The sequence below is a fragment of the Crinia signifera genome, chromosome 6 (genome assembly GCF_055691185.1).
Source record: "Crinia signifera chromosome 6, ASM5569118v1, whole genome shotgun sequence".
NCBI lineage: Eukaryota > Metazoa > Chordata > Amphibia > Anura > Myobatrachidae > Crinia > Crinia signifera.
Genome location: NC_139222.1, coordinates 258,120,748 through 258,146,493, shown reverse-complemented (window position 1 = coordinate 258,146,493; position 25,746 = coordinate 258,120,748). Strand labels below are relative to the sequence as shown.

At 45.3% G+C, this 25,746-nt stretch overlaps 1 protein-coding gene across 2 annotated transcripts in view; it reads right to left on the bottom strand.

Moving 5' to 3' along the window:
- Nucleotides 1-131: 131 nt before the first annotated feature.
- Nucleotides 132-25,746, bottom strand: part of LOC146009250 (uncharacterized) — a 46,552-nt gene continuing 20,937 nt past the window's right edge. For both annotated transcript variants that reach the window (XM_083149417.1, XM_083149418.1), the window contains exons 4-8: nt 23,556-23,626; nt 10,778-10,925; nt 7,629-7,691; nt 6,062-6,086; nt 132-2,206 (exon numbers count right to left, since the gene is read on the bottom strand). In XM_083149417.1, the coding sequence (XP_083005543.1) occupies nt 2,034-2,206; nt 6,062-6,086; nt 7,629-7,691; nt 10,778-10,925; nt 23,556-23,626 (480 nt within the window). In that variant the 3' untranslated portion in view covers nt 132-2,033. The remainder of the gene's footprint in view (nt 2,207-6,061; nt 6,087-7,628; nt 7,692-10,777; nt 10,926-23,555; nt 23,627-25,746) is intronic.

The window sequence follows — 25,746 nt, the reverse complement described above, 5'->3', positions numbered from 1 at the left end:
GTACACATTGTGCAATTTTGGCTATGTAATGCCGGCCGCTGCCAAAACCCCGCAGGGTCCCAAATTGTCCAGTGTGCAAACACCTTAAGACTCTGGTGTATGCTTAACCTTTCACATGCTCAATAGTTGAATTTCACATGTAACAATTTCACTTTATTTATGTAAACTTAACAAATATTTGTCAGGACAGGATTCATGTGTAGATTATACAAAAACTCTCGCTGTGCTATATAACTTGGCCTGGCAATCCGATATTCCTCTGTACATCTATGAGCCATGAAAAAAAAAAATCTTCCCTTTAAACTTTCATTGAAACATTGATGCCATCACAGGAAGTAGGCAGCCAATGTAACTATCAAAGTGTAAAAAGGAGCATGAGTGACCTCTAGTGGCAAATTCTGGACTCACACAGCAAACAATTTTCAATGGTGCTGTTAAAGTCCATACACACTAGGCGATTTTGAGATCAGTAGCTCACTTTCCCGGTTTGAACTACTTTGAGCTCAAAGTTGACTAGTGTGCATAGGCACTCGATGAGCGGTGAATGTGATGTGGGCACCTGCAAAAATGCCCAGTGTGTATGAACCTTTAAAAGTGCTTAACAGATTAAAACGTTATAAAAGATAGAAGTGCAGTGGCTCCTAATACTGGGGGTATTTATCAAAGCTTGGGGAGAGATAAGATTGTGAGAGATAAAATACAAACCAATCAGCTCCTTACTGTCAGTTTTCAAACACAGCCTGTAAAATGTAAGGCCGAAGCTAAATGGCTGGTGCTTTATCTCTTTTACAGATGAAGCCTGTTTCATCTTTGCAGGGGCTGGCGAAAGAATCGCCAGTCCCTGCCAGCTGTCGGAAGGGGGCGCGTGCGCACGAGATGTGCGCGCCCCGTTCCGATGGAGCTCCCCCCGGGTCCCCGCTGCTGACACTTTCCCCCACCTCCCCCTAACCCTGCCCATCTCCCTGAAGAGGAGACAGGCAGGTTCCCGCTGCCCAGAGACTGGGACGTGCGTGCGTGTGAGACAGCGCGGGGGGGGGGGGCGTATATTCGGTGGGGTGGCGGGCAGCACCTCAACCGGTCATGAGCTATGAGCATCTCAATTTACTGAGGAGATTAGAATAAGGACTTATGTACCAAATATGTCAATGAGGCACCAAGTGCTTTGGGCCTCAATCTCTTCAATATAGGTTTGATCAATCAAATTGTACAAACGTAGCCTTTAAAACACAAGAACTGTTACTGTAAACTGCAGCCGTAAAATATCAACTAACCAGAAAAGCGAGGGCATAATGCTGGAAAATAGCACATTTTTTATATATATTTATGGTACATGCACAAGGGCAGATATTATTAAGCCCGGGGAAGTGTGATAAAATGGTAATAAAGTGGAAGGTGATAACACATCAGCCAATCAACCCCTAACTGTCCAGTTTCAGGTCATATTAGAAAAATGACAGTTGTGAGCTGATGCGGAATCGCCTTCCACTTTATCCCTTCTGCAAGCTCAATACATCTGCCTAACCATTTTATAATGTCTCATGCCGAATAAAGCACAGTTTGTCTGAAAAGGCTTGGAAGTAGCTCACCTGTTTGAATCCTTATACTGTATAACCATAATACTAATAATACCCCTTTCACACAGAAAATGAAATACCCGGGTGAAGCAGTTCCACCCGGGAATTTCATTAAATATACGGGTCCTTTTTATGTGTGAAAGGGCAAACCTGTGTCGTAAATCCCGTGTCTCCGACCCGGGAATTGACCAGGGTCGAGGACACGGGATTTATGACCCGTGTTGACCCTTTCACACAGAAGAAATACCCGTGTTATTCAGCAAATTACCGGGTAGAAATTTTTAACCCGGTAATTTGTTCTTCTGTGTGAAGGGGGGTCAGGCTGCTCCCGGCAAATTGACACGGCATTTGAAATGCTGTGTATTTGCCGGGATTTTCAGACTTTTCAATCTGAAAGGGGTATAACTGAACAAATAAGCAACACTGTAGGAATATACTCCACATCAGTTCTGATGCTGCCTAAATGGGATCATGGCTAGAATTGGCCACGTATGAATTTGAGGTTCTTTGCAGCTTCTGGATCTCAAGCCGCAGCTTGAATACTTCCAGTTCCAGTTTCGTCTTCTCCAGTTTTAGGTTGCAGTATTTTAACTCTTTGATGTCTGTTTCTGTGACACTTTCCTCTACAGCGGCTATGGTAGAGACATGGAAAGAATATGTAAATGAGAAGAAATTATGTATTTGTGGGCAAAACTAAAAGAATCGTGTAACTGAGAGAAAGGAAAAGGGACCAAAGACGTGAGGGGACGGACGGCAGGAGGAATTCTATATCGCTGCTGCTTCACTTTCTTGATTTTGTCTTTGTTTTTAATTTACCTCATGTACATGCCATCTATTCAGGACAAGAGTGGAAGAATGTGCGAGACACAGATAAAAGAGTGATTGGATATGTGGTGTTACGGACTTGAGGGTCAGGTCTCATGGACTGGACTGACGAGTGATACTACAATTATGGTGAAACTATCAGTTACTTATTTATGGATCACCCTGGGAAGTGACCGAGCTTTATCCGAGAGGTTGGCGACCACCGGACGCCTCCTGCCTACACCTTGAACCAACTGAGGGAAAATTAGCCCTAGACCTGAACCTCAGGACCTTGGAGCTGGAACCTAGGATTGAGAACTCAGGAGCATGGCAGGAGTAAAACAGAGAATCATCAGGCCACCAGGAATCTAGTAGTAATGGCATGACACAGTAACCAGGAGCTGGGTACCTGGAGCTTAAACCCTCAGAGAGAAACAAAAATCCAGGAGAAAGTCCCCAGCACCTTGAGTCAAACATTCGGGTATGGGTGAAAACCGGACCAGGACAAAACCCCCGGACCGCCGGACCAGATATCAAACTCTGCATTTTGGAGCTTGTAGCCTCCGGTCCGGGGGGTGTCCTGTCCGGGGGTGTCCTGTCCGGGGGGGCTGCCTGTCACACCTGTCACCAGGGAGAGGAGCAGGGGGAGAATAAAGCCTCCCTGTATGGTCCGGGCATGTAGCCAAAACCGGACGGTCCGTACCACACAGGGAGGCTGTAATCACCCCTTCCCCATGTCCCTGGTGATAGCTATCACAGGGAACCCCCCGGACAAGACACCCCCCGGACCTTGCTGACCACTCCAGGTTCTGGATGACTACAGTATTTTGGCATTGGCCCATTTAGAGTAATGCATGTTGTGCATCACTCCGGCATCCTGTTATCCATACTGCAGACAACTGTGTACAGGAACAATATGTGAGAGACAGGGGAGTAAATATACTAAGATGGGAGATCTATTGAAAATGAGATGTTGCCCTCAGATTCTATCTATTATGTTCTAGAGCAGGGGTAACCAAACCTGTTCTCAATATCTACCAACAGTTCATGTATTTAAGGCCACCTGTGGATCAGGGCCATCTTAACAACACTGTAGGCCCTGGGCATAGCAATGCACTGGATCTATAGTAGGAATGAAAAAAATGTGACAGTTAGTAATGACTACAAATGCATACCTCCCAACTTGTGTCCGGATGAAATAGGGACACTCGCGCGGCGAAGCCGTGCGAGCGTCCGAAAAAGGGGCGGGCGTATGTAAATGAGGGCGCGGCTTATGCTAATTAGCCGCGACCTCATTTTCATACGAGAATAGACGCTGTGCGCATGCGCACAGCGTCTATTCTACTAGATTGGGGGGTCTCCCAACTGCCACCCCCCGCAGCGGGACAATGCCTGCCGCGGGTGGGACGTCGGGACAGGACCCGAAAATCGGGACTGTCCCGACGGAATCGTGACAGTTGGGAGGTATGCAAATGTGCACCAGCTAGGTGGTCTGGGGAATGTGACAGTTAGTAATGGCTACAGCTGTGCACCAGCTAGGTGATCTGGGGAATGTGACAGTTAGTAATGGCTACAGCTGTGCACCAGCTAGGTGGTCTGGGGAATGTGACAGTAAGTAATGACTACAGCTGTGCACCAGCCAGGTGATTTAGAAAACGTGGACCATTGGTAGATCCTGCGGAATGGTTTGTCCCCCCCCTGTTCTAGAAGTTGCTCAATAAATAAGAAGTAGAATCTGATTGGTTGCTATGGGCAACATACCATCTTAGTAAATGTACCCCAGGGAGAGCAGTGGAAGACTGCAAACAGACATTAGAGGTGTTATTTGTGAATGACTAAAGCCTTCTACACACTGGAGCACAAGTTCTCAAACACCCCATGAACTGTGTGGGGTCCTGAGGACCGAGTTTGAGAACCACTGCACTAGAGGATATAGCAAAAGATATCGCTCAGATAGGGCTTTATGAGCAATATCTTTGACTATATCTTCTAGTATGTACACTGAATATTTTTAGCGACCCCCCCCCTCTCCTTTGTCCTGCATGTTTTGATGAGGGAGGTCCTCGTTAACGATGGCTTTCCTGTCGGCATAGACAAGTGTGTATGCACTTGCCAATGTGGGTACATAAGTCAGGGAAAGGGGTTTAGGATTTTAGTTCTGCACAAGATAAATGGGAAAAAAGGTTTGTCGAAGATCCCCAATATTGAGTTACCGTGTTAGGATTACAGTTAGTATGTAACTGGGGGTGCTGCCAAAGACAATAATGGTCATACAAAAAACAAAAAAGAAAAGGATTGTCTTTGTTGCTGGCGCACTGAAGAAGAAGAAAATTATTGAAAAGTTGTTTTATATTAAAATTTAACTTTTAATTCTATCTAATAAAAATAAGCCATTAAAGTGAAATAAGGTTAACATACATGACTAACAGAAACATTGAACAATAATAAAATTGCACGTGCAGTATGTGTGTCGGTACTCTGATATATAGTTCAAATTGTGAGTGTTGTTGTTGGCAAGAAAAATTCTTCACTGTGGTGCACGAAGTGCCCGGATCCGCAGTGAGGGTACACAAATATTTGCGGTCCAATATTGGGTGTTGTGGGTCGCTTGTGACAAAGGTCGTATGGGTTGCCGGACGTTCGGTCGTTGTCTGGCTCCTCTATTGGTTACGACTGTGTGTCTTGATAAGTACACAAGTATTTAAGTATTTACAGTCCAATATTAGAATGTTATAGGTCGCTTGTGACAAAGATCGTGTGGGTGGCCGGACGTTCGGTCGTTGTCAATGTGGGTACCATGCGGTGTCCCGCCGCTGCCAATATCGGGGTCGCGGAGAATCGTATAGTGACCCTTATTCTGATCGCTTCGGACCTGTAAACGGGCCGAAGCGAATGTACCAAACCCCGCCTAGTGAATGGATCGCCAGCGCCGCCCATTTACATGCCGAATTTGGCCGGTCGGCATGCGAACGGATGTTTTATGTGAACATCCATTCGAATGCCTGTGGAAACCTCCGACCATCGAATGATGTGGAAAGTGCTCGCCCATGCAAGAGTGGTCTAGACCAGTGGTTCTCAACCTCGGTCCTCAAGGACCCCAACAGTAAATGTTTTCCAGATCACCCAACAGGTGCACTCATTATTCACTGACACATTTTAAAAGATCACAGGTGGAGATAATTACTTCACTCGCAATTCTGTGAGGAGACCTAGAAAATGTGAGCTGTTGGGGGTCCTTGAGGCCCGTGGTTGAGAACCACTGGTCTAGACCACTCGTACATATGAGCAATGAAAAGCAGGGATATGGGTGGGCAGCTGACATCCGGTTCTCAGCTGTCTGCCCCCCGCACGCACGTTACAACCACATTTTCATAAGCACGCCCTGCATTTTCATGGGAATGCTCATGAAACACAAGGCGTGCGCATATGGTAATGACCCCGATCAGGCTGCAGCGCCCCTCTCCACCCCCTGCTCGGAAGGCCAGGAGCGAGCACTCACCAACCAGACTTCTCGCCGAGTTCGCTCGCTCCCTGCGTACAGACATGCGCAGAAATGGTTCTGCACATGCGTATACGCCCAAATTCGGGTCCGAGCAAAGCGACCAGAATAAGGGCCAGTGTGTAGAGGGCTTTAGTGACAGAGGTAGAACAGACTGGATTTGACAGATTAAGCGAATACTCACAGAACTCCTCTTTTCTCTGTTCAGCCTGAAAACAAGGAGAATTTTATTATAGGAGAACAGGGATGGCAAAAGGGGGCAATTATTTACTCATCTGAAAACCATATTGAGTTGCAAATATTCCAAAACAAATAAATGGCTGCATCTTGTGGTGATCACTCCATACCGTACGTTTAGAACTGCTTATGCTGGCAAGGTACGCTATCGGGTTGGCGTTCATGGTGGCGTGGCATTAACAATGGGGGGCATTTGACATCATAATTAACTATTAGGGTGGGTATACAATTAAAAATCGGGTCTGGGGGGGCATTGAACATTGGATCCAATGTAAAATCGGGTATCAGGTACAATTTAACATTGGATCCAATGTAAAAATCGTGTCGGTCGCGTCGCATCGCATGCGATTTGGTCGCATACGATGCGATCCGACCGATTTTTCAGACCCGATGTCATACAATTAAAATCGTGGGCGCCTTGGTAGGAAACAAGTACCGATCTGTACAATGAGGATGATTCAGACCTGTGCGGTCAGGTCCCGACTTTCACACTCACTGGGGTATTCGCTCACTGATGGGCAAGCAGGGGCGGACGCAGGGGACCCATAGAAATGCTGGGCAAACCTCTGCGAATGCAGGAGTTTCCTTGCCTGCTTTGGAGAAGGCGGCTGACGTCACATAACGTCAGGGCCCACCCCCATTTCAGTCATCTCTGTCCAGGATAAACGTATCGACTTTCTTTTATCCACGAAGTGAGGAAAAATCATTCGATGGTGAGCGACCATCGAATGATGTGTAAGCGTAAACATGCTTGCATGCCAGTGCGGGGATTAGGGTGGCGGGGGGCATGTGTTCGGCAGTGCGGCCATTACCTGCTTGCTCGGCAATGAATATATGTAGCCTAGCAGGCAGGTGTGAATCAGGCCCTATCTGTACTATATATAGTGTTGCCTGCATAGTCTATGTTTCTATTCGATATAGACTAAATGGTAGCGATCGAATGTGGCTAAAAACTGCTCGGTTTCGATTAGATTTTCGCCATATAGTCAAAATGGAATATTAAGGTAGTGAGAATCGCCCGGTGTGTACGGTCCATGACCGCGCTTCATTTACTACTCTGCACAAGGTGCCTCTTTTCATCAAGGGTATATTTGGAAGTACAGGGAAACTCACAATACTCTTTATTGGGGTATTGGCTTATTTTAAAACACCAGACGGGATGCAGTTACAATCCCGGCGGTCGGGATCCCGGCGTTCAGAATCCCGACGCCGGAATCCCGATCGCCGAAATACCGACACATTCTCCCTCCGTGGGTGTCCACGACACCCCTGGAGGGAGAATAAATTAGTGTGCCGAGCGTAGCGAGGCACCGGGCCCGCTGCGTGGCGAGCGCAGCGAGCCCGCAAGGGGGGGTGATCCACGTCCCCCCCTTGTCGGTATTTCGGCTGTCGGGATTCCGGCGTCGGGATTCTGAACGCCGGGATCCCGACCGCCGGGATTCAATACTGAATCCCACCAGACACCCAGCAGTGGTGTAATAACAATGGGTGTAAGATTTGCAGCACACACGTACCTCCGAGCTAACGTCGTCTATTCCGTGCACCTTGCACACACCGTTCTCCACCGCTGCCGCAGCCTTGGAAAAAGCAATCAGAGAATAATTCCATAGTTACCTGCCTGTAGCACTGGCGCTGCTGTGGCTCTAGTTAAAACAACATCTATGGGTAGATTAATTGTGTATTAAAGAACCTTATCTTTAGCCCAGAAGTTATGTTACATTCATCCATGTGCTACAAGTCGCGTTACACATAACATAGCCCCTTATTCAGATCTGATCGCAGTACAAATTTGTTCCCAAAATGGGCAAAACCATGTGCACTGCAGGTGGGGCAGATGTAACATGTGCAGAGAGAGTTAGATTTGTGTGAGTTATTTTGTTTCTGTGCAGGGTAAATACTGGCTGCTTTATTTTTACACTGCAATTTAGATTTCAGTTTCAACACACCCCACCCAAATCTAACTCTCTCTGCACGTTACATCTGCCCCACCTGCAGTGCACATGGTTTTGCCCATTTTAAAAACAAATTTGTACTGCTATCAGATCTGAATAAGGGCCATAATGGCCCTTATTCTGATCGGTGCGGTAATATCCGCATGCGTTCGTGCCACCGATGTTTTGTGTCTGCGCATGTGCAGAGGCGTCTCTGCGCATGTGCGAGCGGGGCGTACGGCCAAATTCCGCATGAAATGTGAACACTCCGAACAGGGGGTGCCGCACCGATCAGAATAAGGGCCATAATGTGAGCTTGGTGTGATTAAGGGGTACATTTACTAAGATGGGAGTTCTATTTTAGATGGGATGTTGCTACGGGAAACCAATCAGAGTCTATCTATTATCTTTTAGAAGGTGCTAGAAGTAGATTCTGCAAATAGCAACATCCCATCTGAAATAGAACTCCCAGCTTAGTAAATTTACCTTTAAGCGTCTTTGCATGCAACTTTATCTGGCACAATGGGGTTATTTTGGTTCACTCGAATGCGGTAAGCCGCTGACCGCACGGAGCACGAGTGGATTTCTCATGGATACACCTCCTCCATCTCTTGGAACCTCCCCCATCATTCGATGGTCGCATACCATCGAATGCAGGACCGAGTTGTCAGGCAGCTCCCGCAAGCTCAGACCACTCGGGCATTTCTCAGTGCAAAAGCAGGGATCTGGGCGGGCAGCTGACATCCGGCAATGTCATATGTCCACCCTCTACACGTGCGTCACGGCCGCATTACCATACGTACGCCCAGCGTTTTCATGGGAACGCCCATGAAACGCGGGGCGTATACATATGTTAATGAGGCCAAACAGCCCTTCACGCCCCTCTCCTCCCCCTGTTGGTAGTGTAGACAATTCATGCGGAATTTGGACGTATGTCCCTTTCGCACATGCGCAGATATGCCTCTGCACATGCGCAAACACAAAACATCGGCGGCCCGAACGCACGCGGATATATCCGCACCAACCAGAATAAGGGCCCATGTGCACTGCAGGTGGGGCAGATGTAACATGTGCAGATATAGTTAGATTTGGGTGGGTTTTTACTTCAAAGTGAGATCTATATTGCAGTGTAAAAATAAAGCAGTCAGTATTTTTCCTGCACAGAAACAAAATAACTCACCCAAATCTAATTCTCTATGCACATGTTACATCTGCCCCCCTGCAGTGCACATGGTTTTGTCCTAAGAAGGAATTTGTCAGAAAGAGTGAACCAAAATAACCCCCAGTGTTCCTTAGTCACAAAACAAGGCAAATAGGTCACTTCTGCTGATTAAAGTGATATGCAGCATGCCTATATTCCATCTGCGGCTGTATCTGCATATGAAATTCTACAGTACAGTGACTTGCTCCCGTCCCCCAAGAAGGGTAGACATGTTTCATCAATAAGCGCACCGGACCAAAAGTGACCAGAGAGCATACTGAGTGGGGGGGGGGGGGGGGGGGGGGTTAGGTTTAGGCACTAGGAGGGGACTTTGGGTTAGGGTCCTGGGAAGGGAAGGTTAGGGTTAGGCGGGGGGGGGGGGGGTATTAGGATTGTGGTTAGGCACAAATGGGAAGAGTTAGGCTTGAGGGTTTGGTGATTTGGAGGTATAGGGTTAGGCAGCGGGGAGACAGGGCTAGAGGGGGGCAGGGAGAAGGTCAGTATACTTCTTACCCTACATCTGGATGCTGCTGTCGGTCACCTGACCTCCGGCATCCCTTCACCTGTATATATTCTATACTAAGAAGCTGTTGCGATTGGGGCAGACGGTATGGGAGTGATGCTGGAGTGTCAGTGCAAACCCCTAAGTTCTCAGACCCAGATCTGCAGCCAAAGAGGCCACGTGCAGACAGAGCCACTACACCTATCATAGGGCTGGTGTGGAAGTGCTGATGGTGGCATGTGATGAATCATCGGTGGTGCTACAGCATGCAGAGACGCTGAAAGTGGGTGTTGCATGACTTGCCCATTCCGACACTGGCAGGGGAAGGCTGATAGCATTTGCATATTATCGCAGCAGTATTTCCAATAACACATGCAGGAGCAGGCACGTCAGTGTCCACTTCTGAATCAGGCCCAAAGTTTTCTGAAATAAACCCCCAAAAAACAACTGGTCCGGGTACTGCACAAATAAAGCATACTTGACTACACTCCCAGAAGTTGTGGGAAACTCCTGATTATTTGGGCAGTCTCCTGCACCCATGGAAAAGTGAGCAGATCTCCCGCATACCACCCACCTACTAGTGAAGCAGGCAGGATGAGAAAAATGTACAATTATTGCGTTACCATGTTGGGGCAGGGCTATATATGCAAAATAGCATAATTTATCCCCGCCTTTCCCAGGAGACCCACAAATAGTAGCATTTTGGAGGTGGGGCCTAGTGATGTGCATCCCCCATACTGTTAAGCAGCATCTATTCTCTGGCTTCTCCCAGAGAGGATATTATAATTGTAGGCATGTATGTGAGGAAAAAGAGATATAGGTGTTGGAAGGTATCAAGTACAAACTTCCAAAAAATGACCTCGGCAGGGGTGACAATACCCTCAGCAGTGTTGTCGCTAAAACCTTGGATTTGGATAATTGGATATGAGAACCACAGTCTTGTGGCCTATGGATATTTCCTAAGTATGTGCCAATAAAGAATCTACACGCGATACAGAGAATATCCGGTAACATGCCACCTTCCTGTACCTTGGAATCTTGGGTTGGAGACACATTACACCTGGAATTTTCAAGGCACTCATGAATCCTTAGCACACGTCCCTCAAACGAGGTGTTCTTCAACTGTCGCAGTGCAAACTGCATAGAGGTATGGTCTTGAAATCCAACGATGGCAAAACTGCCAGCAACATAATGAAAGAAAGACATGATTAGCAATAACAGGCTAATACGTACATTCTGGTAACACTTCATTATACAAGCCTCGGCCTTATCTTTGCTTGATGAGTCTCCTGCTCTGAAAAGACCTAACGTATCCCAATAAGCCACCAATGTATGATCACATTTTTATAAAATGTGTATAAAGAACACTTTTAGAACCTGATCATATTTGCCCATCCTATGCCCAAAGTACAGGCCATCTATCCCAGAGCTGAGATTATGGGCCCAATTCAGACCTGCTTGCTAGCCTGCGATTTTTCAGAGCCCAGCGATTGGGTTAATGAAGCCCCCACGCAGCCCTGTTCGAATTGAAATCCTGCCCATGTGCTTGGTTGCGAATGCATTTGCGGCCGTGCCCACGGGGAAATCCATTTGGAGCCACTTCCCATCGAATGGATTTCCCCCTGTGTGTGGGTAGGAGGCCCGATCTCAATGGTCGGGGAACACCTCCGTTTTCTGGGGCACTCCCAGAAAATGTTGCGTTACCGCCCCCAAACGGCCAAAGGGTGTCAATCAGCCTGCACATGGACAATGAAGGCTAGCCATCAATAGATCCCTTTGTACAGATGGTTTACGCATGCACACAGCATACAGTCAGGGCCGGCGCCACCACTAGGCAGCCTTAGGCATTTGCCGACCCCTGGGGGGCAGCCACTTGGAGCAGCCCCCCCCACCCCTCCACAGGATCAGGTGAGCGGCTCAGTCCCCCCCCCCCCCCCCTGGAGCGAGACGCTGCTCCAGTCTCCCTCCCCCCCCGGTGGAGTGATGCATCATTCTCCCGCCGCTGACCGCTGGCCCCCCTCCCCCCGTGAAGCAAGACACATCTCCCGCCCCTCCTCCCATACCGTGCCCATTTGTGGTTGCCCATTTGAATCGGGCCCATCTCTTAAACTGCATACTTCACTTCCCATTAGACATCATACAATCGTTCTATATTTTAAACGCATGTTTCTATCATGATTTGCTAGCAATTGTTATTACCTGTGTAACGTACTTTAGGCAGGCATTATGTATGATACCAATCTGGCCTGGTCAGAGGCGTAACTATAGCACCGCAGCCCCCGCGGCCGCGCTGTGCATGTGTGGGCGCCGGGGGGCTGTGGTGCTATAGTTAGCCCCCTCCCGTCCGCCCATCTGCCGCCCGCCAATCCACTGCCCCCAGCCTTACCTGACTTCACTGGTTCCGTCCCGGCTCCCTTGCTGGCTTCATTCTTCTGCTAGTGAGACGGACCACAATAAAATGTCCGCCCCATATAGCAGACAGTTCTCTGAAACTGTCTGCTGTATGGGGGCGGACATTTTGTGTTGGTCCGTCTCACTAGCAGAAGACTGAAGCCAGCAAGGGAGCCGGGATGGTACCAGCAAGACAGGTAAGGCGGGGGGGGGGGGGGGGGCGCCCAATTCATAGTTACGCCACTGGGCCTGGTGTGTACATTGTCAAACCCAGAGCAATTCATTTCATACATGCCTACTGTCCAAGATCCTGCAGGAGACAAACGATTTTTGGGGTAGTCCCCCACAGCCCTGAAAGGGGGGTTTAGTCCTTCAACATCCCGCCCACTTCTTAGTGTAGTGGGCAGAATGGGGAGTTAAATACAATGGGCAGTATTCAATGAGGATAATTCGCCCTGTTTCACGGCAAATTTGTGCTATTTTCGCGTTGGAAGGTGATTTTTTGGGTCAGAAAGTGAATCACCCTATTCAACGTGCACTTCTCGCCGTCTTTCTAAGTGATTTTCGCCGTGTGTCGCCGTGTAGCAAATCGCCATCTTTTCATGGTGAAGTGGAAAGTGAACTTTTAAAATAAAGTTGTTGTTGTTTTACATTTGGTGTAAAAAAATCAGGAATTTTATTCTGTGAAGGGGCATGCTATTTTTATTAATGTGCTTATAGCACATGAATATATATTTCATTTAAAAAAATATATTTTATTTTTACACATAGCAGCCAGCAGGGGGCCGGGAGCTGAGAGCCGCTCATTAGATATTCATATATGCACTGCACCCGATCATTACATATGCACGATCGGGTGCAGTGAATACCTGGTCACCTGCTGACTCTCCCGGGGGGCAGTAAAAGTGGAAGAAATGTTTTGAAATAAGAATATGGGCGCTATTTATTACAAAATATAAAGAAAAGAGAAGAATTACGTCCCTACTGTGAAGGTGGCGTCTCCTCTTCTCCGCCTCCGTAACCAGGGTTTGGTATAATCAAAACTTTCCCCGAGGACTATATTCAGGTCTCTGTCTCTCTTCTCCCTGTATATGGGCCAACTTTCCCGGTGTGCAGTCCTCAAACGCTCTCCCCAGCTTCCTGGGACTGCAAGGTGGACATCCTGTATTACCATCCAGATCTTGGGGAAGGAAACCGGTACCTGCCTGAAAGACTGTTTTGCCCTTTATGCGAGTTTGAGAGCTGCCTAAAACCCAGTTCTCCACCTTAAAGGGTAATTGTCCACCTTTCTATCCCTACACCCACCTGGCCAAATTTGAAAGAATTTGTGATTTTTTTACTGCATGTTTTATTGAATTTTCTCTTATTATAATAAATACTACACTATATTTGGTCCTACTTTTGCTTCTATTCCTGTTTAACTACCACGGCTTGACACACCGGGAAAGTTGGCCCATATACAGGGAGAAGAGAGACCTGAATATAGTCCTCGGGGAAAGTTTTGATTATACCAAACCCTGGTTACGGAGGCGGAGAAGAGGAGACGCCACCTACACAGTAGGGACATAATATTTCTCTATCTCTTTGCGCTGGTGGAGGGACCTGACCACTCTGTTTCTATACACTAAACCTTGTTTGCATACTCACCCAGAGGTGTGGGGACACCTCAGGTTTTGACCCCTACCGTCAGCTGCAGTGCCACTACATTTGCGCAATCCCTAGGAAGACCTCAACTCATACTATCTCTCATAAAGAAAAGAGAGGCTAGTACTCCCCTGTAACTCCCAGTAGATTCAGATGTGGTTCTCCGTTGTGTTTTTCTTATTGCGACATATGAAATGACAAGAAAAAGAAAAAGAGGGCTGTACCCCTCGTGTAATCCTGTTTTGGGATTTCAATCACTTTGTACTATGTTATGGACAATATTTTTATGTTATCCAATTTTTAATACGTCGGGGTACAATCACACTCACAAGAAGAGCAGATCACTATCGCATTTCAAAATGATACTTCCAGGGTCATCAGAAAACTGTAATCAGCTGATATGAGCCGGGGTGCTGCTCCCCCTTAACCATGTACTCACAGTATAGTAGAGCGCATAGAGCAGGTTCTTTCTCCTGTGGGTTTTTCCTCTGGAACCAAAGAATTAAACTCTGGATTCTTGTATGTTTAAACAAGTATCCTTTATTGTAATATATACAATTGAAAAAAAGAGATTTGGTGACACCACTTAGCGCTAACTGTGTAGTCAAATGAAGTTATACATAACTCTCATGGTACAGCATTCCAGATTCTCAACCGGTTCACTTAGTACCTATAAAGACACAAATGATATACCCTTTCTCCCCCGTGATTGGGAGATTTGTAGGTCAGGGTATATCAATAAGCGATCATAGTGCAGTATCCACGTATAACAAAAGAATTTATTATATACAGGGAACTCACAATATAGATGATTTAAAAAGCATGAAATCACAATTTCCAAAGGCAATGCTGCTGCAAAAGAACTTCTCCAATCCGTTCTTGGCTCCTTGATGTTTAAAGTCAGGGGACTCCGGGCACCGGTAACCTCCGTCTCACAAAAGGTCCAGGCAGGTGGACAGCAGTCCAGCAAATCAGTCTGTTAGTATGCGCCTCACTTAATGCATTTCGGACAGGTAGGTCCTTCTTCAGAAGTGTGGGGCATACTAAATCCCAATGTCCATAAGTATCCTAGGCAATCAAGTCCACTGAGCCCTGATTGGTTCCTCTCAGTGGCTGATGGAACTCCGGATGCACGTGAAGACGCGGCCTGTATCATCACTGAGGTCCGCGTCTACTTCCACCGGAAGTGACGCATTTCCACAATCCGGACTACAACTTCACCCTCGCTATACGTCACTTCTGCCGGAAGTTGTAGCCGCCATCACGGCGTGCATAGCAACAGATGCCGGGCGGAAGTGCATCCAAGGCCGGGCATGTGTTTCCACAGCGGGGCCATCTTCTCCAATAGAAGTTGCACATTATTTACATAAATAGAAAAGTAAATAACAATATTAGGTACAAAACATTGGGTAAAAAAGTTAAAGATACGCTGATAAACAAATACATAGTATTAAAAAGGACACTAATAAAAAAGACTAAAAAGGAGTGACACCTCATTCTAAAAAACTTTTCAACTCAAAATCCGTGTTTAATCCGAATGGAATCAACGTTTTTAATGTAAAAATCCACTCCATTTCGGTTTGAGATAACCTTTTTTCTATATCTCTTGTTCTTGTTTTGGGTAGGATTTGAGTAATGCCCAAACATTTTTTAAGATGGCATTCATTTTTATTGTGAATTTGTTTAAAATGAGATGGTACAGAATGTGTGTCCAGCCCTTTTCTGATATTATATATGTGCTCAGACAACCTGGCACGTAAGTTTTTAAAGGGTCTTCCCCACATAAAAAAGGTTACACGTGCACTCCAGTAGATAGATCACATTTCTGGAGTTGCAGGTGATAAAATTATTTATTTTATGGGTTTGGCCATTTACAGTAAAAGTTAGAAATTTTGAAGTGTCACTCCTTACAGTCCTACACATCAAACAAGACCCACACCTATGAAATCCCCTTGTGCGTATGCTTTGTCAGGGTTCTTCTTCTATACTGCTTTTCACCAATTTGTCTTTCTTTTTTTTTTTTTAAATAAATTTTATTAGTGAGATGTCATGGATACATAAAGAAATAGTTAGACAAATAGACATGGTAAAGAATATGGTCCAAATATGTACAAATTAATGCAAAAATTAGGAAAGTACGCAGAGGTTCCCAAAACCTGGACCAAATACATTACAATCAAGAAAATATAGAGGCATCTCTTTTGTTTTTTGTTTTTAAAGGAGATAATATACTTAAAGGCAGTATAGATATAATGCATATAAACAAGGATAAATAATAATTTATGTACATATATATACACACATACACACATACATGCATACATACATATATCTTACATATACATACATACATACATACATACATATATCAACATTTTTATTAGCCACAGAAGCCTTAAAGATAAAGTATTTAAGAGAACTAATAAAGAAGAGAAAAAGAAAAGAGGAAAAAAAAAAAAAAAAAAAGGGGGGGGGGTTAAAAAAAAAAGGACAAGGAAGGGGAAGGAGTAGAAAAAGGGAGGGGAAGGAGGGACCCGGAAAGGAGGGGGGTCCTATTCGACTGGTCAAGTTCAAACTTTTAGGAGATAAGTTACTATGTTTTTAGTGGAAGGCTGGGGGTACATTGAAATACGAGGTCACCAATTTTTCTTTCAAACAGGGTGCCCTTCTATAAATAAAACTGGGGCGTTCTGGGATGTGATTTATGAGTATAGGGTCTTGTAGTAACAGTTTCCAATTCTGATAAAAAATTCTTTCTATACCTTTAAAAGACGAACTGTATTGAGAGATGAAGGACCACTTAAATTTCTCACTTGTGTCCTTTTTTGGTTTTTCTGTCAGGAGATCACTTCTCTCAACATGTTGAAGTTTTTCTTTTGCTCTCTCAATTTTAGCAATTTCATAACCCTTGTTGACAAATCTATCTGTTAATTCATTCATATGTTCTTCACAGATAACATTATCGGTACAGTTTATTTTTATTCTAGCGAACTGGCTGAACGGTATTCCGTCCAGCCAGTTGGCGTGATGTTCGCTAGATCGGTTTATATAACCGTTTGAATCTGTTGGTTTATGATAACATTTAGTTAAAATTTGATTGTCATTTATATAGATCAATAAATCTAAAAAGGATATTTGGGTACAACTGATATTAAAAACTAATTTGATTGAGCGATCATTGACATTCAACTATATAGCAGTATATAATTAATGTATACTGCTGCTACGATAAAAGATAATGATTAGGGCGGAGTGAAAAAACTGAAATTGAGAAATTCAAAATCGGCTAGTGTGGAAAAGTTGTGACTTGACCTGAATAAGAAACGTGCAAAAGCTTTTTGATCTGAGTCAACATCTTCTGTTCTGGCAAGAGGCCTAAAGTTTCACTTTTTTGGTGAAAATGACGAAAACTATGAAGATGCTCCAATCTAGTTAAAATTATGTCAGGATGTCTTAGAGTGGTTCATTAATATACTTTAGCATAGTAAAAGAGAGTACGAGCTTGTCCTAGTGCAAAGTGACTGACTTTGGTGGGAGAAAAAATCCCTAATAACTGACCCATTTTCATGGTCACAATTGTGAATATTGTGTGTTTTCTCCTGAACGTGTTTATAATAGAAGAAGCACAAATACTCTAAATGGAATTTCGGTGACACTGTGTGAAATATAACACTGCATAATAGCCCTTAATCAGACCTGATCCCAGTACAAATTTGTTCTCAAAATGGGCAAAACAAATGCTGCATTGCAGGTGGGGCAGATGTAACGTGCTGAGAGAGTTACATTTGGGTGGGGTGTGTTGAAACTGAAATCTAAATTACAGTGTAAAAATAATGCAGCCGGTATTTACCTTGCACAGAAACAAAATAACTCACACAAATCTAAAGGTGGCCATACATCTACAGATCGATTGTCAGATTGGGCCGGTTGGAACAAACAGCTGGTAATATCTGAATGACAGTTTTTCAGCATTTCAAAGCAAATGGTCAACTGTCATTTGCTCTCATCTTTTACCAGGATTTTGTTCCAACCAGCCAGATCGGACAATAAATCTGTAGATGTATGGCCACCTTAAATCTCTCTGCACATGTTACATCTGCCCCACCTGCAGTCCAGCATTTTTTTGCCCATTTTGAGAACAAATTTGTACTGCGATCAGGTCTGATTAAGGGCCATTATGCAGTGTTATATTTCACACAGTGTCACTGAAATACATGAAATTGGATTTATGCTGCTCTCTTTTGCAGTAAGATAGACAATCATGTGTACATAAATAAGAAATAACTGTTGCAGTCTGTTATTGAAAAACAGTAACTGTTACAATAAGTATTACAAGTAATGCCCCTTTCCCACTGCAGCCTTAAAACGGTATATTGACGATTTTTGAGGGCAAAATACCGTTTAAGGCTGCAGTGGGAAAGCGCCAGAGTTGAAATACCGTTTAAAGTTAAACGGTATTTCAACCCGTTTTCAAAGCAGAGTCCTACACGGTTAAATAACGTTTAAGAGGCAGTGGGAATGCCTCTTAAACGTTATTTAGCCTCCAGGTAGTCCCAGTGCCTGATGAAACCTAGTAGTTCGCACTTTGTGCATGTGTAATGTGTGCACGTGCATACTAATGAGCCGCTAATTACATATGCGCATATGTAATGAGTGGCTCATTAGTATGCACGTGCACTCATTACATATGCGCAAAGTGAGAACTACTAGGTCTCATCAGGCACTGTGACTGCCTGTATCCTGCTGCATGGACCCTGCAATGACCCCCTGCTGCCTCCCCACTGCCCACAGGTAAGTACAAGTGGAGGGGAGGTGTGGGCACAGGGCAGGAACGGGGGGTTAGGCACTATTTACACTGGGGGGGGGGGGGGTGGATTAGGCACTCTTTACACTGGGGGAAGGGGGGGGTTAGGCACTCTACATTATACACAGTTCACTGCAATGGGAATGGTACTTAAAAGGTATTTAAAACGGTAATCTGCTGCAGTGGGAATGCTAATACCGTTTTAAATACCATTTAAGATTACCAGTACTTTAAACTGGTCTGCAGTGGGAAAGCAGCATAAGTGTAAACTGTCTAATGTATCATTTTACATATCACTTCTGTTTATTGACAGAAAAACAGTGCTGCATCCCCTATACTGGGAACATGATTGGGCTGCATTACAGCATATAATTATGCCAAAGATAAGCCAATATATTAACTGTTAAATACGTTGAAGTGCATTATGATGTAATAAATTGTAAGCTTGCAGCAGGGCCCTCTAACCCCCAAGTCTGTCTGTCATTACCCAGTTTGTTTTATCACTGTCTACTATTGTAAAGCGCAACGGAATCTGCTGAGCTATATAAGAAACTGTAAATAAATAAATAAACAAATACATCTAATGTTTAGGGGAAAAAAACAAGAACATTGATTCAAAAAATAACAGGTTAATCATGGTGGTGTCCAGCAGTACATATATGCCAATCACTGTGTTCATTTCTAGGCAGCAGGGCCGTCTTAACAGCAGTGTGGGCACCTGGACAAAGCAATGCACTGGGGCCCTTACCCATTCTCCCCTCCTAGGGGTAGGGGGTGGTATCAGCAGCAGCTTTGATGTCCCACGGGTGGCAGGGGGTGCTCTATCTTCCATTCAACATGTAGGACCTGGAGCAGTAACTTTTGCTAATTACTAATTAACTGCACAGGTGGTGGGAGGGAGAACACTAACGTGTAGAAGGGGCACTGAGCTGAATGAAGGGTCCCTTGTAAATGAATTCCAGGGAGGTAGGGGGTGTTTTATACACAGGGGACGGTTGGATAATGGAGTGGGCTTAATATTCATCATTTTCCGGTGGAAGGGCAGCTTGTTTGACTGCAGATATCGCCATTATCTGGAAAAAGATTTCTTAGCCTAGTATAAAAACCTAGAGTCCCAACTTTCCGGAGGTGCTGGGAACTTGGGTATCAGAGATCAGGAGCCAGAGCAATCCATTGACAAAAATATAAAACTACACCAGACGTTTGGAGCTGGAGCAGGGACCGGCTGCTTGAAGGCTGATATCTCTGGTTCTGGGCATGATAGAGACAAGCCGCTAGTGTCAGAGAGAACCTGAGAAATATGACTGGAAATTGTAAATAACAGGTCGGATGTGGACTGCTGCTTTGAAGTTGGATATCTGCAGTTCCCCAGGGCCGATTTTCATAATTCTGGTATTCCTGGAAAAAGGGGATCCTCAGCTATCAACATAGAGCCCTTATACGCCTGGGGAACCTGGGCAAGTGCCCATTAAGCCCATACAAAAAGACAGCCCTGCTAGGCAGGATTGATCAGCAATACTTATTACAGCATAATGCACTTTAATGTATTTAACTGTTAATATATTGGCTTATCTTTGGCATAATTATATGCTGTAATGCAGCTGCAGGTGGGGCAGATGTAACATGTGCAGAGGGAGTTAATGTGGCCATACATCTACAGATTTATTGTCCGATCTGTCTGTTTGGAACAAAATACTGGTAATGGATGAGAGCACTTTGCTTTGAAATGCTGGAAAACTGTCATTCAGATATTACCAGGTATTTGTTCCAACCAGCCAGATCTGACAATCGATCTGTAGATGTATGGCCACCTTTAGATTTGTGTTGAGTTATTTTGTTTCTGTGCAGGGTAAATACCTGCTGCATTATTTTTACACTGCAGTTTAGATTTCAGTTTCAACACACCCCACCCAAATTTACCTCTCTCAGCACGTTACATCTGCCCCACCTACAATGCAGCATTTGTTTTGCCCATTTTGAGAACAAATTTGTACTGCGATCAGGTCTGATTAAGGGCTATTATGCAGTGTTATATTTCACACAGTGTCAATGAAATTCCATTAAGAGTATTTGTGCTTCTTCTATTATAAACACGTTCAGGAGAAAACACACAATATTCACAATTGTGACCATGAAAATGGGTCAATTATTAGGGATTTTTTCTCCCGCCAGTCAGTCACTTTGCACTAGGACAAGCTCGTACTGTTTTTTACTATGCTAAAGTATATTAATGAACCACTCTAAGACATCCTGACATAATTATAACTAGATTGGAGCATCTTCATAGGTTTCGTCATTTTCACCTAAAAAGTGAAACTTTAGGCCTCTTGCCAGAACAGAAGATGTTGACTTAGATCAAAATGCTTTTGCACGTTTCTTATTCAGGTCAAGTCACAACTTTCCCACACTAGCCGATTTTGAATTTCTCAATTTCAGTTTTTTCACTCCGCCCTAATAATGATGCTGCTAAAATATTGCCCAGATATGCTGCTGAATACTTGTGTTGCTATGTCAATATATGCCTTTGCTGCTGAAAAAGAAACTGGTGCTGCTAAATTGATTCTAATATTCCAAATAGGTTCTGAGAATAAAAAGAACTGAATCTGCCCAAATGACATTAACACACAAAGAACGCAGGATAAAGCAGGCCATGTGACTGCATATGGAACGCACACATGTGACTAGGAAGAAAACCGCTGGAACGCATAATCAGGAAGCCAGAGGGTGATCAACGTCAGGGAAAGAATTCCGGATGTGACGTGACGCGAGGATGCCGCGACTGGAAGTTACAGTGCCAGAATGATGATACCATCAATAGGAAGTGACGCGACGACGGGTAAGCCGCGGCCGCGTCACCAGAAGTGACGCGGCAACGGGAGAAGCCGCTACCCCATCACCAGAAACCTGTATGAACTATATCTTGCCATGGATTCCCTATGGTGAGATTAAGTCTATACAGGGACACAATCAGGACCAGAACATCTGCACCTGGGATAGGAATTAAGGTGCTATATATATCCGGAAGGCAGAGGGAACAGACACACCTTGAAAAGGTACCATTAAAGTTTGAAACGCGTCGGTGGAGTTCCCTTTGTTTACACTAGAGGAGGCAAACAGCTGGTGGAGCGGAAAAGGACGTGGACAAGGAACAGGGGCCCCGGTAAGACTTGTTCCACTAATTTCATAACATCATTCCGTCCAGCCCTAACCGGTTCCACACAGCCTAATAGCCTCACTCTATCTAGTTCTGTTTTTAATTGTAAATATTACAATAAAGGATACTTGTTTAAACATACAAGAATCCAGAATTGTATTCTTTGGTTCGAGAGGAAAAACCCACAGGAGAAAGAACCTGCTCTATGCGCTTTGACATCTACTATACTGTGAGTACATGGTTTAGGGGGAGCACCCCGGCTCATATCAGCTGAGAACAGTTTTCTGATGACCCTGGAAGTATCATTTTCAAATGCGATAGTGATCTGCTCTTCTTGTGAGTGTGATTGTGAGGGGGAGATACCTGACGTATTAAAAATTGGATAACATAAAAATATTGTCCATAACATAGTACAAAGTGATTGAAATCCCAAAACAGGATTACACGAGGGGAACGGCCCTCTTTTTCTCTTTCTTGTCATTTCATATGTCGCAATAAGAAAAACACAACGGAGAACCACATCTGAATCTACTGGGAGTTACAGGGGAGTACTAGCCTCTCTTTTCTTTATATTTTGTAATAAATAGCGCCCGTATTCTTATTTCAAAACATTTCTTCCACATTTACTGTCCATTGTAAGGAGACTGGGTGGTCTCCTCTGTTTTTGAAAGAGTATAGGCAGCTAAGAGCGCAGACTAGAATTTTCCCAATAGACAATATACCAGTTCTTCTCCCGGGGGGGCAGCCTGTGCTACCTGGCTCCCGGGAGCCCACCTCCCCCCCCACATACGTTCTGGGGCAGGCAGGGATACTTCCATCTCCCTGCCTGCCGCCGTCTTCAGGCCGCCGCAGGGGTTCACATTCGCGGTCAGGGGCAGCGAGCCCCTGTCTCATTGAATACTGTGCCAGCGAGGGCTCCAGCCCTCTGGAACATGGCGAATGTGCAGCGAATCCTAAACAGGATTCGCTGCACATCACGATTAGGGACATTGAATACTGCCCAAAGAATCTGTAATCATCAAGGTAGGGGGTGGGGTCAGTGGTGGCTCCAGAGGAGTTCAAATAGGGGAGGCACGGCAACTGCCACCAACTGACATAACTTTACATAGTTTCTCTTACACCCACATCCCACTGACTCCTGGCCAACACTGCTCAGTGACTGGATCACCAAGAACCTCTGCAATCTTACTGGACCAGTAATAGGTAGCACTTATTCTTGTATATCAATGCCTGCTTTCTACAGAGCTTATTTGTACCAAATTGTAACGTAAAAGGAATATGCTGGCGCTATGCAATACCCCTTTCACACCGGACCTCGGACCTAGATAATTGCTGGGTTGGTGACTTGTCGACCCAGGTCGAAGGTGCGGCGGCCAGGGTAATAAGAAAGGTTAAACCCGGGTCGACCCGGATTTAATGTGAAACAGCAGGACCCGGGTTGGAGCCGGATGGGACCTGGCTAAGTAATGTGAAAGGGATATAAGTAATTGTAATCTTACTAATTATTAAACGTGAGGTGTAGTCGCAGTGTCCTTCTAGGAAGCACTAGTTAAAAGGCCAATAAGTTAGCACTTATCAGAGTATATACTGTAATAACATATACAGTAGGGCCAGATTCTCTAAGCTTCAAAGTGATAAAATGGAGAGTAATAAACAGCCAGCCAATCAGCTCCTACCTGCCATGTCACAGACTGTGTTTAAAAATTGTCAGACAGAAGCTAATTGGCTGGGTGTTTATCACTCTCCATTTTATCACTTTTGAAGCTTAGAGAATATGGCCCCCAGTATGTTGCTAGGTAGAGTAATATTCTCACCATCTGCATCCTTCGTACTTCAGCTGAAGACTGACCGCATTGTATTTCTGAAATAAACTCTTTATATGTCTCTGGGGAAAATAACCAAATGTTACTTTGCAGGGAAATAGAGAAATACAGAACCAGAGAACAGTGGTAAATACATTCCCCCCCGTCTACATGTTACCCTATGTATCTTGGAAATATAATCAAGGAGAGCAGATTTCACTTTATGGTTTTATATTTTCCATTTCCACAATGAGAACATTGTAAAGTTATTGGTTTTATTGGTGGTCTCAATTCTTTCACATCCATTCCAATGGCACAGTTATTGTATATATAAGATACAGTATCTTGAAAACTACCAAGGAGCAGTTGAAACAGCTGTCAGGATAACAGCTGTCACCATTGCAACTATGTCTTTGCATTAAAACACTATTTTTCTTTTACCAACTGCTGAGTGCTGGCTCCAATTCCTTTCCCTGAAGGGGTAAGTGTTTTTAAGATACAGTATATGGAGGTATGTACAGATCTTCTGTAATCGATGGAGTTTGCAATTGGATACTTCTATCATTGCTGGTTCAGATAAGCACAAACACTTATTTTTCTCCTTCATCCTCTGGGGACACTGAAGTACTACGCTGGGGATAGTGTGGTGTTATGGAGGAGTTGGCACTTTAAGAACTTGAAGTGTGGTGTGGCTCCTCCCCCTCTATCCCCCCCTCAGACTCCAGTCTTAGTTTAGTGCCCGGAGGAGTAGGATCCCTGGGCCAGAGGCTCCCGCAGGGGTCTCTGGTTGTCCGTTTTTTGTTTTATATAGAAGTGTGCAGGCAGCCTGAGTGTTAGACTGGCTGCCTGCAGTGTGTATAAAGCTCTCTGGGAGGTCAGAGCGGCACTGCGTGCGGTGCACGCTGCTGACCTCAGCCGCCTGCACTCTAGGTGTGGGGAAGCAGCCACAGCCGCTCGCGGCTTGTGTTACTGCTCCGTTGGCTAGTCACCCGCCGGAGAGATCAGGACTGGGGCGCTGGGCGCCGGGTGACTGCTGGATCACAGTCACGCGCTGGTCCAGCTGAGGGGCAGACTGTGTCTCAGCGCCGCTGTCCTCAGCGCACGCTGGGACGGAGGAAGGAGGAGGCGTGTCATGGGCGTCTCCTCCAGGTTAAAAATCCTCAGTGCGGCAAACGCTGCCTTCCTAAAGCCCACGCTGCCTTCCTCTGTTTGTTGTGCCTCTTCAGAGCCCTTCTGCTTCAGGACAGCAAAGCGTTTTTCATCCCAGACTGGACAGACTGTGTCACTGCGCTGGGTGAGTGAAGGGGTTCTCCTTTTTAGGAGTCCCCGCTTGGAGTATTCAGGTGGGCTAATTCGGGGAAGGTGAGCTCCTCTCCCCCTATTGTATTTCCTTCTTTTACACTGCTGGGTTTACACTGCTATCTGTGTGGCTGTGTTAGAGTGTGCTGAGTGAAGGAAGTGTTTGTATTGGATTGCATTATGGCTACAAAAGCTTCTGGCTCTAAGGCTTCTCAGAAGCTGTTCACCTGCACTCAGTGTAATCAGCAATTTACACAACATGTGAAAGGTGTGTCACTGTGTAAGGATTGCTATAAAGGAGGGGCTGTTCAACAGCAAGCTGCTCTCCTTAATGCTGAAGGGGTTACAAGTGTGTTAGCTACCTTAGCTTCTGAGCTGGCAGCGTCTCGTAGGGACAGGGAGATTTTACATTCTCATCTGTCTACTATGTCTTCTGCTGAGCCTTCATGGGCCAGAGAGTTGATTAGGTCAGTGGATTCGCTGGTACAATCCACCGTTATGCCTACACAGTCCAGCGCCCCCCCTCCACCTAAAAAAAGGGGTGCTCCTTTGGTTTTGAGGATTGATACCTCTGATGAGGAGGAAGTTAACCCTCTAGAGGAGGGGGAGTGTCAGGTGTTGGATGATACCTTTGCACCTGTGGATGAAGAGCAGGGTGTTCAGGATGAGGCTCAAGGTTTAGAGGCCTTGATTCAGGCTATTAAGGTGACTCTTAATGTTGCTGAGCAAGAACCTCCTGCTCCGGTTTCTATTTTTGGCCGTCCTGTTAAAGCTGCGGTAACTTTTCCTGAGTCCATAGAGTTGGAGAAGCCTCTGTTGGACATTTGGAAAGTGCCTGAGAAAAAATTTCAGTTATCCAGGCGCTTTAAGGCGTCTTACCCTTTTGCCCCGGAAGCCAGGGCGA